Source organism: Eptesicus fuscus, chromosome 23 (genome assembly GCF_027574615.1).
Source record: "Eptesicus fuscus isolate TK198812 chromosome 23, DD_ASM_mEF_20220401, whole genome shotgun sequence".
NCBI classification, from domain to species: domain Eukaryota; kingdom Metazoa; phylum Chordata; class Mammalia; order Chiroptera; family Vespertilionidae; genus Eptesicus; species Eptesicus fuscus.
Window position 1 is genome coordinate 4,871,414 of NC_072495.1, and position 16,060 is coordinate 4,887,473.

At 52.1% G+C, this 16,060-nt stretch overlaps 1 protein-coding gene across 1 annotated transcript in view; it reads right to left on the minus strand.

Annotated features, from left to right (window-relative positions):
• SRRM4 (serine/arginine repetitive matrix 4) overlaps nucleotides 1-16,060 on the minus strand; it is a 204,240-nt gene that overhangs the window by 98,900 nt on the left and 89,280 nt on the right. Inside the window, exon 3 of the mRNA XM_008142765.3 lies at nucleotides 14,719-14,947. Coding sequence (XP_008140987.2) covers nucleotides 14,719-14,849 — 131 coding nt within the window. The 5' untranslated portion in view covers nucleotides 14,850-14,947. The remainder of the gene's footprint in view (nucleotides 1-14,718; nucleotides 14,948-16,060) is intronic.

A 16,060-nucleotide genomic window follows, 5' to 3' on the forward strand; every position in this document is an offset into this window, starting at 1 on the left:
CAGAGCCCCTGCAGCAGTCCCCTCCTGCGGCCTCCCAGCATCCTGCTGGCAGAACACAGAGCCAAAAATAGCTCCCTCGGTGCAGGACACCCGCTTCCTCCTCCTCCCTCCCCCCTTCAGCTGCCTGACTTGCCTGAGGAGATCATCACACGTGTCCGCTGAGCTTGGCATCTGTGGAAGCGGCAGCCAGCAGGCTGGTCCTCAAGTCCTGCCTTTACCAAGATGGTCTCTCTCTTGTCTTCTGAATCCCACCCAGCAGAATTGGGGCAATGTCTTTATCTAGCACTGGTTGACTCAACAAACACGTACCGTGTACCTAGTTTGTGCCAAGCACTGCACCAGATTGCTTTCCTATGACATATGCACAGCCAAATCTCTTCACTCACTACACCCCCGCCTCGGGGATCTAGCACCGTGCCTGTCACAGTTCTAAGTAAAGAGGCTTTGGGCATGGGTTGTGTCCTGGGTCCATGGGTTGTGTCCTCCCTGTGCTAGCTGCTAGACCTATGGAGATAAACAAGACAAAGCCCTTTGGCCAAATATAGACGTTCACACACTAATTAAAAGGTTCCGGGATGGCTCTTCTATTGACATTTCTCTCCATCAACCCAATGGTTTTGTATTTAACAGTAGTTACCAGTGCTGATTAGCTACTAACTAGTTTCTTTTGCTTTGGGCAAGTGACTTGCCTTTCTGAGGTTCTGTTATTTATATCTGGGAAAAAATGCGGGGGTGTGATGAGCATTAATTGAAACAATGAATGCCAAGAGCCCGGCACCAACAGCACAGTAAGTGTTCAACGGTTGGTACTTGAACTGGTCCTCCCAAAAGCCGTAGGATTCCCGTCCTGGGGAAGATAAAGACATTGCCCCAATTCTGCCACCGCCCTTGTCGGCACCACCGAGGGGCATCACTAATTGATAACACACTCCTTGCTACTGATCGCAGATATAGCCCAGGAGCCACCTCAACACGGTGCTGCCGGCAACCACTACTAATGAAGCTGTTGGCACTCTGGGGGACTTTTTTTTCCTTCTCTTGCCTTCCTGCCCTTATCCACTCAGTTGCTTCGTTCTGTGGTTTGGTGGACATTCTAAGGAATCTCTTTCCTCTCTGAGCTTCATGACTGGGTGCTGAGTGTAACTTCCCTGGAGACTGAACTCCATGGGCACAGGCCCAGACGCATGCAGGTGGTGTCCACTCAATGCAGGTCCTGACTGACATGCTCCTGAGCAGCAAGGCTGGCTCCCATTCTGCTGAACTGCTGATCGATCTTGGGCAAGTCACGTGTCCTTTCTGGTCAGTTTTGACTTTTCCCCTCACGTGTGTTCGTAAGACATGGGCTGAAATCTTGACTGCTGGAGCCTTACAAACCTGGGCTTGCATCCTGGATCCACTTCCCATCTGTGTGACCTCGGAGGAGCCACCTAACCTTCCTGAACCTCAGCTTCCTTGTCCGTTACCTGGAGACAGTCATAGCTCCCGGCTCAAAAGCTGAAGGGAATGAAAGGAGAGAGTGCACGTGCCGTGGGATATTTTGATATTGATTCATGTGACGGTTTTCCTCCCTGTATTTCCTCTCTTCTTCTAACTAAGCAGATCCTGGGCTCTATCCTCATTGCCTCAGGGGAGGCATGTGTCCGGACTGAAAACAGGAAGAATATGAGAGTGTTCTTAGCTTTTGCATTTTGGAAAAGTTAAAAGTTTTTAGGAGAATGGGATTTATGGGCGACAGAGAGTCTTGGAGAAACACACGGGAAGAAAAATTCCTCTACAGTAGAGAAAGATTGCCTCTGGACCAGGGAGAGGAGAGGAAGAGACAGAGAGTAAAAGGGAAGGAGGGAGGGAGGAAGGGAGGAAGAGAGATTCCAAAAGACCAGAAAGGTGTCCTGTGGGCAGGAGTGATGGGTGTGACCATGGTAACGTGTATGAACCAACAGCCAATAGCCAGAGCTCTGCCATGCTGGGCAACCTTGGGCAAGTAAAAGAACCTCCCTGGGCCTGTGTTCTCCTTACAGTGTAAGGCCGCTCTTGTTCACCCTACAGGTTAGTGCGAGGAAGTGGGAAACACTGGAGCTTAACAAATACCGATCCTCCTAGCCCCTTCCTCAGCACCAACGGTCCAGCCCGTCCTCTGCGTCCCCTCAGTGAGTCCAGCTCTGGTCAAGAAAACACGTGATTAACTGCCAGCATCTCTCATCTCCTACGAAGGGCTATTCCTCTTCACAGGAGGCTCGATAATCTCCTTGCTGGAAGAGCACTTGTAGCGTGAAAGGCATTTCCTGCTGATTCTTCTTCCGAGGAACCATCGGTGCCCAGGACCACCCCTCAGCCGGCACCTGAGGGCAGCCTCACAGATGTCACCCAGGAAACGTAAGCTTCCACGAAGTGCTCACCTAACACCCGAAGGCAGGAGCACAGCGTGGCCTCACCTGGGATGCCTCTGCTCCCTGTCTGGCCTCTGGGGAAGGTGTTGGGTAGTGGGGAAGGCTGTGGCGGCAAACACATCAGGGCCATAATTCTAACTCTGACCCTTACAAGATGCTAACCTTGGCCAAGTTGCTTAAATCCTCTGAACCTCACTTCCACCATCTACCAAATGGGGACAATGGTACCTACGGCCTAAGGTTGGGGTGAAGATACCATGAAGCAGTATCTATCCACTGCCATGGAGCTTAGCTTATGAACAGGAGAGGTCTAAAATTGCAAGGCATTACCACTAACTTACATGACCTTGGGCAACTGACCTGTTCACAATTTAATCCCCCCTCCCCCATCTTTCTTTTTTTCTGGAATAGCCCAGCCAAGACCTAAGAGCCAAATCCAGTCCCAAAGGGCTGACATTGGTTCCAAAGAGCCAAGCCTCGCCCCTGAGACCCCAACCCAGTCCCAAAGAGCCAAAACCAGTCTCCAAGGAAGGGGCCTTGCCCCCCAGAGCCTCGCCCAGACCCAAACAGCTGTAGTCGGTCCCGGAGGGCAGAACCTTCTCCAAAGAGCCCAGCCTAGTCCCGAAGGGCCCAGTCTAGTCCCGAAGAGCCGCACTCAGAACTGAAGAGCCAAAGCCCAGACCCGAAGCGTAGAGCCTAGCCCTGAAGAGTTGAACCCAGACCGGAAGAGCCAAGCCAGGACCGAAGAGCCCGGCTCGCCCCTAAGCAACACCCCCCCCCCCTCCAGCAGGCCCCGGGAGCCAGCCTCAGTGTGTCCCAGTGACTTCCACAGGCACCGCCCCCTGGAGAGTCAGCAGCCCTTTCAACCTCGGGCTCCCAGGCCGAGTGTGCTCACTTAGGGTCCTCTCCTCTGAGGCAGTCTTGTGGGGACCGGGGCTTCCCCATGGCCGGGTCCATTTGATTTTAATGGACCTAGCCCGGGATGGCCCAGCCACGGCCTAAGAGCCCAATCTAGTCCCAAAGGGCTGACACTGGTTCTGAAGACCCGAGCTAGCCACTAAGGAATCCCCTTTTTGACAATATTAACCCTGCCTGCCTGCTAATTGCTACTTATTTATAGACACATCTTCCCTACTCAAATGTGAGCAACTCGAGAGCAGAGGAAATTTTACTCGTCACGACGCTTTGTATTTAGTAGAAGCTCGGTGCTGAAGGGAGATCTGAATAAATGAAGGGAGATGCAGTCCCTCCGCACAACTGAAAGTAAAGGATCGTGGCAACGGGGGTTCCTCCCTGTGCCAGGGGATCGGCAGGGCAGGTGTCCCACCCAGCACAGGCTTCAGATCCGCTCTGACATTTCCCAGCTGCGTGAGTTTAGGCAGGTGACTTACCCCTCTGATCCTCAATTTTCTCGTCTACAAAGTGGAAACTGTCATAGAATCTAACTACCTCACAGGACGAATGAGTGGGTTGGTGATATATTGCAGAGAAAGCACTGTGCTCAGTGATGGGCATATAGTCAGTAAGCAGAAACTATGGTTAGTAGCCATTATGAAAACGTTGACATAAAACTGCCCTTTCTGTTGTGAGGATCAAAGGAGATCAATAGTAACTGTTTAACTACAACGGCAGCAGGAGTAACGATATATGGTTATTTCAATGATGTGACAGTGGGCAAGTCATTTTGCATATTTGAGCCTCACCAGTTCTGTTTGTAAAATGGGAATAAATTAATTTTTCTGCCTTCTTCCCCAAGGAACTCTGAGCACTGTAAGGAGGGTCTTAGGACTGGTGTCAAGGGTCCATGTTTCAGCTCCAGCTCTGATGTTCACACGGGTGTGCCACTGACTCCCTGTGCTCCCTCTGTCCTCAGTCTCCCCGTCGGCAACATGAAGAAGCTGTGTTTGAGCTCTTCAAAGGTCCCCTCTGTGAGGTGATGCCGGTTTGTAAGAACCTAACCATTGGAAGGCGCCTTTATGAGAGTGGTTTCCTTCTGGAAACAAACGTCCCATGGTAAACGGTGGCCCTGAGCCCATCCTGCACCCCTGCCCAGACACCTCCCCCTGTGACAGTGGCGGGCCCAGCGTCACCTGCCACCTGGCTGTGGAAGCCAGGCTGGCCAAACAAAGCCTCCTTATCAGCTGGAAGCTCTGAAATAGGATCCCAGAAGCAGCCAGAGCTGCTCACCTGCTCTGCTGGGCACAGGCTGGGCACAGATGGACATCTCCTCAGGATCCCAGACCAGGCTCCGGGCAGCATATGCCTGGAGGTCTCCATGGGGCAGGTGCCATATCTCACAGTGGGGGCGGGGAGCAAGAGAGAGTGGTGTCTGGTCACAGCGGGGAAGTTCAAATATGAACCTGGACGATGGGCAAACACCACCTCCCTGAACACAGAGCTCACCCAGGCTGACTCAGGCTATGGACCTTGGGAAAATCCCTCCCCCTCTGTGGGTCTGTTTCCCCACCCACAAAATGAGGAGCTAACTTAGACTAGCGGGTCCTAAAGATCTCTTGATCTCCCACCTCTCAGTAAGAGATTTTGAGAATAAAACCACCACATATAGGATGTACCAAAAAATGTATACACACACTTTGAATAATTATAAAGGCGGTGTTTACTGAAATACATTTCATTTTCAAAATTGAGCTATTAGCTGTTAACGTGTGTATACATTTTTTGAGACATCCTGTATATGTATTTACTTATAAATTATATACACACACACTGTTGTTCCAAAACGTTATGCATATTATAAAACACTAGAGGCCTGGTGCACAAAATTCGTGCAAGGGGGGGGGGCGGTCCCTCAGCCCAGCCTGTACCCTCTCACAATCTGGGACCCCTTGAGGAATGTCTGACTGCTGGTTTAGGTCTGACCCACAGGGTTCCCTGCGGGATCAGGCCTAAACCGGCAGTCGGACATCCCTCTTGCAATCCAGGACCGCTGGCTCCTAACTGCTCACCTGCCTGCCTGCCTGATGGCCCCTAACCACTCTGCCTGCCTGATCACCCCTAACTGCCTCTGCCTGCCTGCCTGATCACCCCTAACCCCTCTGCCTCAGTCCCCATGACCGTGGCTTTGTCCGGAAGGAGGACCAGATGACTGGAAGATGCCCGGTTGACCTGGTCTAATTAGCATATTACCCTTTTATTAGTATAGCTATCCCTCATCCACCACTTGTAAACTGAGGAGACTGGGTGATCTCTACATCCTTTAGCTCTAAAATTCTGATGCTATACGATGTTGTGCCTAGGTCTGGCTCCAAGTTTCCTCATGGGTAACACATGCTTCTCTACCTGGCGTGCCCTCATTAATTATTCATTCTACAAATATTCAAAGACCCCCCCAACTGTGGGTCACTGTCCTAGGTGCTGAAATACAGCAAGGAGTGAGATGGACATGGTTCTACCTCAGAAGTTCCAACCGTTCTCAAAGGAAATAACATCACTGTTTTCATATATTGGCAATTTCATACTATCAGGCATGAAAGTGATTTGATGAAGGGAAAGTGTTAAAATTCATACATCCCACCAACATTTGTTTGATCCTCTCCTATGTATCAGGTGAGAGAGATGTACCAATGTACACACAGCCCCTTCTTCATGAAGCTTACGGTCTACTGGGAGGAGTACACTTTAATCAACGATCTCACAATCAATATAAAACTACAAACATGTCCAGAACCAAGAGGGGTACTACAGTGCTAAGAAAGGCTTTAATGTGGGGTGTGTCCAGTCTGGAGCATTATGGAAGGATTCCCTAAGAAAACAGCACTTGAGCTGAAATCTTAAAGTGGAGTAGGTGTAGATTAGGCACCAGGGGATAGGGGAAGCTTTCCTGGCAGCATGTGCAAAGGCCCTGAGGCAGGAAGGTGATGGAAAGTTTGAGTAGGGTGCAGCAGAGGAGAGGGAGTGAAGGGCAGTATTTTAGGAATGATCTTGGGGGGTGCCAGGAACTGGAGCCTAAAGAAACTTTAGGCCTTGGCAGGGAGTTGGCTCTATAGTCTACAAACCAAGGGATAGTGATGGAGGTCTGTAGCTGGGTGGAGGATGTATATCTGACAGGCTCTGAATTATTCTGGCTCAGTGTGGAGAATGGGCAAGGAGGTGAGGGTAGCGTGTTGTGAGATGGGATTATAACAATGGCGATTGCCTAGATTGGACTAAAACAAGACGAGCAACACAAAGCAAAAACACCCACAACCTTCAAAGCCAAACCACAGTGACAGGAAGAGAAGAATGTAGCCAGTTGCAGTCGAGCAGACCTGAGTTCAGATCTCACTTTCATCACTTCCAAACTGCGACCTCGGACAAGCCACACTCCCCTCCCTGGTCTCAGTTTTTCCTTCTCTGCAAAGCGTGCTAAACTATAAACACATCCATTAAGAGCTCTGGGCTCTTCTCCCAATTCCGAGTTCTACCAGCCACGTGCCCTTGAGCAGGTCACTTCCACTCTCTATGCCTCAGTTTCTTCATCTGTAAAACAAGTTCTTAAAAATGCTTGTCCCTAAAGTGATGGTGAGGGTGGAATTAGACAACAGGTGAAATGTGCTTAGCACAGGGCTGGGCACATGATGCGTCAGGAGCTCAGCACACACATCCCCACCGTGAGGGAGTGCGCACACGCACCATGGATGTACACACGCAGGCCCAGATGGCACCTCTCCTCCCGCAGCAGTGTGCCCGCCTTGTAAAATTCCAGCTCACTTGCGTAAGCTTAACTTTTAATGAAGCCGGAGAACAGTGATCGGGGGTTTCTGCTCAGCGAAGCTGTCAGCAGGATGTAAGCCCTGGGAATCCGGCGACTAGGGAATCTCCTGATGAGAGACATTTGCATCCAGAGGATCTTCATGTTTGTTTTGAACAGACACATGTAGACATGAATTACTTAATGACTGTTTTAGGGTTCGGCACTGTTCCTGTACTTGGTTTGGCTTTGTCTCTATGACATCTTAATTCTGTGTTTTATTTCACGGAGGTCCGCACACAGGCTGTGGCATATGGGAGCTCCCTCAGCAAAATCTCAAATGGAGATGGGGGAGGAGGAGAGAAGAGGGAGAGAGATGGGGGAGGAGGGAGAGGAAGAGAAGGAAAGAGGGAGAGGGAAGGAGGAAGGGAGAGGGGGAGGGAAGAAGGGAGAGGGGAAGGGAGGGAGGGGAATGCAGAAGGAGGGAGGGAGGGAGGAAGGGCGGGAGGGAGAGAGGGAGGAGGGAGGGAGGGAGGGAGGGCGGGAGGGAGAGAGGGAGGGAGGGAGAGGAGACTAGCTTTGACGGTGTTGCAGGTGTGCAGTGAAGGGGGCTGCTGGGTGAGAGGGAGCGTCTAGATTTGCATGCATGAATATGAGAGATACATCAAACCCTCGCCAGCATGGGAACAAGATTTGCCACTGCTATTTGGAAGTCTAAACAGTGTCTTTTTCAATTTCCTAATCTGATTGATCACAATCAGAGAGATTGTAAATTTCATGCTTGTCCATAACACATGGAGGGCCCAGCTAAGCTTCTGACAAGTCACCGCTGGCTGCATAGAATCGGGAGAGAGAAGCCAGGAGAAGCAGAGCAGACCCTGGACCCTGACTGAGAGGCAGGAGCCCCACGGGACCCCCTGCCTGGAAGCTGGCTCACCAGGCGCTGGCTCAGCTGTTTGCTGCCTACATCTATGCAGCCCTCTCCAGCCTTCCTCTCACTCTGCTCCAGCCACACTGACTTTCTTGCTGTTCCTCAATACACCCAGCATGCTTCTACCCCCGGGCCTTTGCACTTGCTGCACCCTCTGTCTCAGACACTTTCCCCCAGTTATCCTCCTGGCTTGCTCCCTCCCTTCATCCAGGTCCCGGACCTCTCCATCCAACAGCAGCCCCCTCCCTCCCTCCCGTTCTCCCAATTTGATTCTTCTCTAGAGTCCTCGTTACCACCTGATCTTATATTGCATTTTTGTTTCTTCACTTATTATCTTTCTCCCTGGGCAAGAGCAGGAACTTCACATTGTTCGCTGCTACACTGAGTAGGAGCTCGAGAAAACGGGCGAATGAATGAAGGTACAGCTTTATTTTTTAACCGCATGCAGCTTCCTCCAGATGTGCATTCACTCCCCCGGGCTTTGTCTGCAACGTGTGTGGGCTCACTCTGAGCCCCCTGATGCAGACGGAATCTCGCTTTAGCCAGAGCTGGACAGGGAAGGACAAGAAACCCAATGGCCCACACCAGACCCTGCATCCTTGCGCCAGGGAAGCTGGAAGCTTTGTAATACATGGGCGGTTCCCTCCCGTGGCCCTCCTTCATCCGCATTGACTATGCTCCCCCCAGAGAGTTTAACCTACTGCTCTTCTGGGAAAGGATCTTTCCTGAGACTCTACTGGGGATAAAGGCCCTATTCGTTCTGATCATCCCTTGCATTTGTAGGTAAAATTGATGAAATAAACGAATCATTGCCACTTTACAGATCAGATAACTAAGGATAACTGTGTGACTATAAGCAAGGGACTCCAGCCTCACAGAGGGCTTCTCCCTCCTCTGGGTTCCCACCTCCCCTTTCTTTATTCCCACCTACTTTCCATAGTATTCCAGACCGTCTGCCTCATGTCATGTATACATGTGTGTGAGTTAACTTTCCGAGGCCCTTAAAGGGAGACACTGCATTTCATTCATCCTTTCCTCCCTGAAGGGCCTGGCATGGAGGACGAATAAAAACTATGACTGATTATTAATAGCAAGAGCTAACATTGATGGAGGCCTCACTGTGGCCAAGCAGCGCTTTCCAGAATCAGTCCTTCCAGTCCTGACAACACCTCTTGCACGTGGCTGCTACTGTTGGCCCCATTCTGTGGATGGAGAAACCAAGATGGAGAAGGCCAGCTTGCTTGCCAAAGTCACGTAGCCAGTAAGCGTTTGCAAACAGTGAATGGAAACGTTCTTTTGATTAGTTTGCCATCAGGCTGTCAGGTTCTTTTCAATAGCTCTACATCTCCAGTGGCTCTTTGGGGAGTGCCAAAATCATATTCTCAAATAAATGCAGAGCAGTGGGGGGGACGGGTGGCAAGGCCAAGGGAGCCGGGCCTCCCCACCAGGTAACTAACCCCGCCCAGGTGGTGAGGGATGTGGCATTCTCCCTGCATCTCACGGGGTGGCTCATATCCTAGTGAGGAGACTGCCATTTATGGGGGTCTTGGTCTGTGCCGGGCACTGGGCCATGTTCTCTATAGGAGTTATCTCATTCACCCCTCACTACAACCCCATCTGCTGAGCATTTCACAGATGGGGAAACTGAGGCACGGAGCAGTGAAGTGACCAGCAGATTCTAAAGCCAGGAAAGAGCAAAGCGGCATTTCCTCCTGGGTGGCTTTGACTTCAGAGCTCAAGCCTTGAACCATTTTGCTTTCTCTACCTCGGAAACATCCCCTCACACTTCAGAGCAAGCCTGCCTAGCAAGCAATTAAAGAACGCTGGCTCTGTTAAGCTCCTGCAAGTTCTTCCACCTCCCAGGAAAGTAACATGTGAAAGAAAGAATATCTTTAGGGTGATTGTGCCCCTGCAGCCTGCCTGGGTGCTTGTGGAGCAGGAGGCACATGACCCAGGCTCCCTTCCTCGTGAAGGGGGTTGTGCTGCTAGGGAGGGCCCCTTCGGGGTGGCTTGGAGCGGGGGCAGAGTTCATGGAGCCTCACACAGGCCTAGAAAGCACTTCCAGGCGGCATCAGGTCCAACCTTCTGTCCCCTACCAGCCGCCATGTCTAATCTCCCAGCAGCCAGGCGGCTATATGTAGGGAGCTTCACCCTGATACTAGCGAGAGCCAAGTCTTCTCAGAATCCCGTCAGGACTGGGAGTGGCGCTGGGAGAGAGCGAATCTGCTGCTGGATTGGGACCGCGTGTACTCACTCCATTAACACATCCAACGGTCACCAACATGTACCGCAGCCCAAGTCTCTCCAATAGCACCCCACAATGGACACAGACGGCCCGACATGATCCCCTACCAACCCCTGTTCACCCCTCGGCACATTTCACCTTCAGAAGAAGAGAGGTTGGACCAAAACGATGACACGCCCTTCCCAGAGAAAAGCCTTCGCTCATCGCCAGGGCCAGCGTTCTCAATGACCCTCCGTGCCTGGCTCCTAACCACGGCTGTCAGGCCACTTCCCACAGCCCCGTACTGGGCTCCCCAGGGCAGGGTCAATACAAACGTGCTCACTGATCTCTTGGCACAAAGGGGAGTCTTGAATTAAATGGTTCAAACGCTCTTTCCCTGACTTACAATTTGGCCATCTTTCCCTTTATGCAGAAAAATCTCCGATAGTTTGGAATTTATGACCGTTTGGACAGGGACTGGGCTGAAGTCTGCTTCTGGACTATTCGGACAAGAAAGGCTTTTCGAAGAAAATTAATAGTTTGCCAAAAGAACTGTAAAGGGAATGCTTATCCTATTTTAAAGGGGAGCCCCTTTTTAGCCCTTTACTAGCTCACGTGTATCCACAAACAATTGATATACTAATTACAAATGACTTTTACATGCTCATTAAGTCCTCAACTACTATTGGTCCACTCGATTATTACAGTTTGAGTTGGCCTCGAACACGACTTTCCACTTTGAGCCTAAACTTCTTGGGTACAACCTTCCGGACTAAGCGATTAACAAGGTGACTCGTAACGCCAGGGAAAATGGCTACACCTTTTCGGTGCGGGCAGAATCCAAGGACTTATTGATGCACGCTGCTCTCTCCCAGCTGGGATGGGGTGAGGTTTGACCGTGGTGACCCTCATCCTGGTTTGCCTGGGACCGTTCCTGTTAGTTCTCCCTGGGAGAACTCCTCACAGCAACCCCTTCTTTTCAATATTGGTAGAAACCATAGATTATGTAGTTGCTCTAGATTAGATGGAACTAGGGATTAAAATTGTGATTTTCAAGGAGGTTGAGCCTCCTCTAGACTGGCAGCAAACCTAAGAATACTCCATAAAGATGCTGCACCAGTCCTTGCTGGATCCAATCATTCTTCAACTGAGTCAGGTCAGAAAGCAGCTCCCCTTCCCCTAAGGGAGGGGAATTAGGGACAGCTCCCAGGGGTGTGTGTTAATTCCATCTCCATGTAGTTTCCTGTCAGGAGTTGAAATCCCACCATTTCTATTGTCAGCGTTAATGGGGTGAGGAGGGAAATGGGTGGGCACAGTCCTGGGAGGAATGGCTGATTTCTTCTGGCCGTCTCAGCTCTGACTGCCTGTGTTAGAGACGATGCCTATTAAACGACCGCTCTTCTCCCCGCACACTGTGGGGAGTGCTTTACCTCCTCCGTCCTCAGACCTCCCTGCCTGAGGCGGCTGCTGTTATTATTTCTATTTCCCAGCTGACAAAACGGCTCAGCAAGGTAGAGCCACTTGTCCAGGACACTCAGCTGCGTGACAGAACGAATAGAAATCCAGGTTTGTCTGAAGCCCAGGTCTGAACTCGTAACCACTATGATGTGCTGCCACCTACTCCGTTACACTGTTCTGACATTTGAGTCAGACATCTGCTTGCAATTTGATACATTATAAAGCTATTGCCTCATCAAGTATGCCTCACAGAGGGGAGCGAGGGGGGAGAGGGAGCAGGGGCTGCTTCGCTCCCAGTGCCTGTATGATGTATGCACATTGCCGTGGATTCAGCGAATTGAATGTAAGTGTCTATATTGGTAGTCTATTATCTTCGGCGAGAGACTTAAAATATCCCAGGGAAGTTCGTTCAGGAGGTAGCCCTCATCTATAAACAAACAAGTGTGTAACCCACAGAACTGGCTGGTGGGGCACCCGCCTTCTTCCCATCTCCCAGCAGACAGCGACAGGAGCAGATCTGCTGACTGTGAACGGGGCTTGACTCATGGAACTAAACAACATTTCTGATGAGACCAAGTCCCCAGGCTGCCCCTGGAGAAAGCCGCTGGGGCCCAGCCAATGCTATGCCTGTGCCTCTGTCCCTTCCCTTCCTAAGACCTCTGCTTTAGAAACATGGGACTTTCACCCCTAAGTAAGCACAGAACGTTAAGAAGGGGGTGGACCATCACAGGGCGTGGCTGGCTGGGGTGACCCAGGTTTTAGGTTTTACAGACAGTCTTGTTAGAAGACTGCTCAAACTCAGCCTTTCCTGAAAACTTGACTACAAATGCCCCCTGTTCACTCTCCCCACCCCTCCCCCCGGCTCAAACCAGGAGTCACAGGCAGTATACACAGTGGTTACGAGTTCAGACCTGGGCTTCAGACAAACCTGGATTTCTATTCGTTCTGCCACGCAGCTGAGTGTCCTGGACAAGTGTCTCTACCTTGCTGAGCCGTTTTGTCAGCTGGGAAATAGAAATAACAGCAGCGCCTCAGGCAGGGAAGCATGGGGACTGAGGCGGGTACAGTGTGGAGTCTGTTCTAAGGGAGGCCACACCTGTTACAGAAGAGGATCCGTCCAGCAGGACATGAGTGAGGGGCTTGTGGCTCAGGCCTTCGTCTCAGGGATGGAGACCCAGAACACACCAGGTGAAAAATCACCGCGTGGGGAGGGTTGGCTACTGTGAGATTCTCAGATGGTTGAGATTGGGATTTATACAAAGATACAACACACATGAGAGTTGGAAGAACTCGCGGGCGATTTTTATGATTGAGAATGTGACCAAGAAAAGAGCATGCCAGTAACAGACTGACAGACACCGGGTGAGGGCACCAAGCCGGTAGGGCATTGGGCAAGCTTTGCAGAATTAAAATACCACCAGGAATCTGCTCGCCTTTCCCCGGACCCCTGAAATCTATAGACGACCCTAGACCAAATGCCACGCTGCTGGTTTCCAGTGAAATTCTCTCTGGTCCCCTCGACAAGGGCATTATTTTTTGGCCAACGCAGCACCTGATTTGCCAACAGTAGGTGCACCCACTCCAAAGGTGGAACGAATGGCAGAAACCCAAGGAGACAAAACCGCTGACGTCAAAACTCTCTACAAAGAACCTCCTTCCAAGCAGAGAAACATGGGCTTTTGATGGCATTGGGTGTCATTGTTCCCCTTCTCCAGCCTGTGTCAGAGGGTGCTCCCTCCCTCCCATCCACAGACACTGGCTGCTGCTGCTTGCAGCCCCTACACCCTGCTGGCCCCTCACTGCATCCACCCATTCCCAATGGGGGGCACCCATTTTTCTAAAGACCGAGATGAGCCGGGTCCCTTCCAGACCTTGAAAAGTTCTCCAGGCTGAGTTTGCTTTTGGGTAGGTTCCCTGTCGGTCCTCCAGCCCTCGGCCGCTGGAAAGTTCGGATTCGGCTGTTCTAGAAGGGGCATTCTGTCGGAAGCACTTTCCCAGACATATTTTCAATCTACTCCCTTAATGCAGGCTGCCAGGATTAATAAATCCTCCAGTCTCCCCTGGTCCACTTCTTTCTTTATCTCCCACCAAACCACTCACCCAACACCAGCACATGATGAGTTTTCACACCGCCTCGGTTTTCCCTGACGGAGGGCACAGCCTTTTCCCCTTCATTCTCAAACTCCTCTAGATTGAACGAGTCATGAAAAGAACTGGGGTTTCTCCACCCTGGAGTGTTTCCGTGTTGCTCAGCCTTCTCTCCGTTCACCCCGTATCCTCTTCTCCCTCTTTCTGCATCCCTTTCCCTTCTCCCTATCTTCCCCTCGTCACACTGTGTCCACCACCACCTAAGGATCCCTTCTCATGCCTGCGTGCAAAGCACTCGGATCCTTTTTGAAAGACCAGATAAAACTCTTCCAAGACCATCCCTGTGATCTTTCGAGGCTCCTCCCTGACTCCTGAGCTCCGTTCCTCGTTTTGGATGCTGGCGAGGACAGAATTCAGCAGCAACAGAAGCCAGAAAGGCAAGGAGCAGGGTGCTTTTTGGGGTCTATTGGAGGGACCAGAATATGGGCTTTTGTCAAAACCTTCAGAGCTCGCTAGTTTTGGAGCTGAGTATAGAAGTGTGCCACTATCGCTGAACACTGCTTGAGCTGGTTCAGCCCTCATCTCTGTGTGTACAACACCTCCAGCCACCTCAAACCCACCATTCCTCCCGAGACCAAGAAAAGTTTCTCAGTCAAGTCGTATCCCACCTACACCCCCACCCAAGCAAGCAACACCTCTTGACCAGAAGCTGCCAGGTCAGCAGACAGTTGTGCTGCTCCTTGCTCAAGACTCCCTGTCCCTTCTCGCCAGCTCCCACCTCATGCAAGCAATTAGTTCCCATGTTCCAGTGGGAGAGAGCGAGTAGTGACGGAAAGAGGGAAAGACGGGCACAGTGGCCCAGCTGTCTGCATCCACCCTTCAGGGCACAGGCCAGAAAGGGGGCCCATCAGGGTCTCCCCCTTAAGAAGGAGGTCGTTACCTTGGCAGAGGCTTGCGGGCTGTAATGCTGGCGACAATGATGCTCTCAGGACGCGGGGTGGCCACAGCTTTAAAGGTTCCTCGCCAGAACTTCTCAAAAAGCTGCTTCTCGCCTTGCTGAACGCTCGCCATAGCCAACCCAAGGGCCACTCCCGGGGCGCTGTCCGAAGTGCTGAAACGATTATCCCAAACTGGGGCACGCCCGGCTCTGGGCTCTGTCCACGCGAAACCTAGAGGGATCGGGTGGGAAAGATCGGGGTTCAGGGCGGGGGATGGGGCGCCTCAGCCGGGCAGGCGGGGGAGAAAGAAGGCTTGTCCCCGGCGTTCTTCGGCTTCTGGGTTGGCTCGGGGCTGTGCGCTGAGCCTGCGGAGCCCCCGCGCCCCAGTTAGGAAGGGAAGGCTGGCTTTCTCGGCGGCGCCAGGGCAGAAGAGGCGACCGGGTCGTCTGTGTGTGCGTGCGCGTGTGAGCTCAGGCGCGCTGGGTTTTGTCTCTCTCACAATGTGACGTTGGAAGAGGAGGCTGGCTGGTCGCGCAAGCTGCACTTTCCTCCCTCCTCTCGTCTCCTCCTCCCCACCAGCTCCCGCCTCCTCCGACTCAGCCCTCCGCCGCCATCTGCATAACAAAAGCCCGCAGGTCCTGGGAGGAGAAAGGGCGGGGCGTGCGCCTGTCACTAGGGCCCCGCGGTGACAGATTTGCGGAGCCGAACCCAGGAAAAGCCATGGGCACCCCGAACGGAACCAGGCAGTAGATCCTGCTTCCCACCCCTCTCTCCTCCCCCACTATCGCAGGCCTTCCTCCATCCATTCTTGGGTGTGATCCAGGCGGCCACCTCCCTTCCCAGCCCCTTGGCAAGTCTCAAAGCGGATCTCCTATGGAAGGAGAGAGTAAAAACTTAATCTCTTCACCCAAGCCAATCTCTCCCCACCCCACACACTTCTGGGAGGGGCTGCCTAGGCCAGAGACGGGGGTCCCCTGTGTTCCTCTTTGTGCCTGAGGGCCTCGAGATCCCCACCACCCAGAAAGTGCCATTTGATGGACAATCCGTCACCAATTCGGCTTCTCGCCATCTGCCAAGCCGCCCCGCCCGCAGAGGGGTGCAGCGTCACATCTGTGCATGCGGCGCTTTTGTGCCTCACAGCCAGCCAGTCCACCATCCCCGCTGCCAAGCGGTCCACAGGAAAGAGCACCCCACCCACTCCTGGGAATTCGGCTACAGCCACTTTTCTTAACACAGCTTGTCTAGGGAGAAGAGTCTGTTTTGGAGAAGAAAGCTTTTGGGGGAGGGATTTGAGGGGGAAATCTGAGGATTGTGGGGGGCGGGGGAATAGTTACTTTTTTAGCT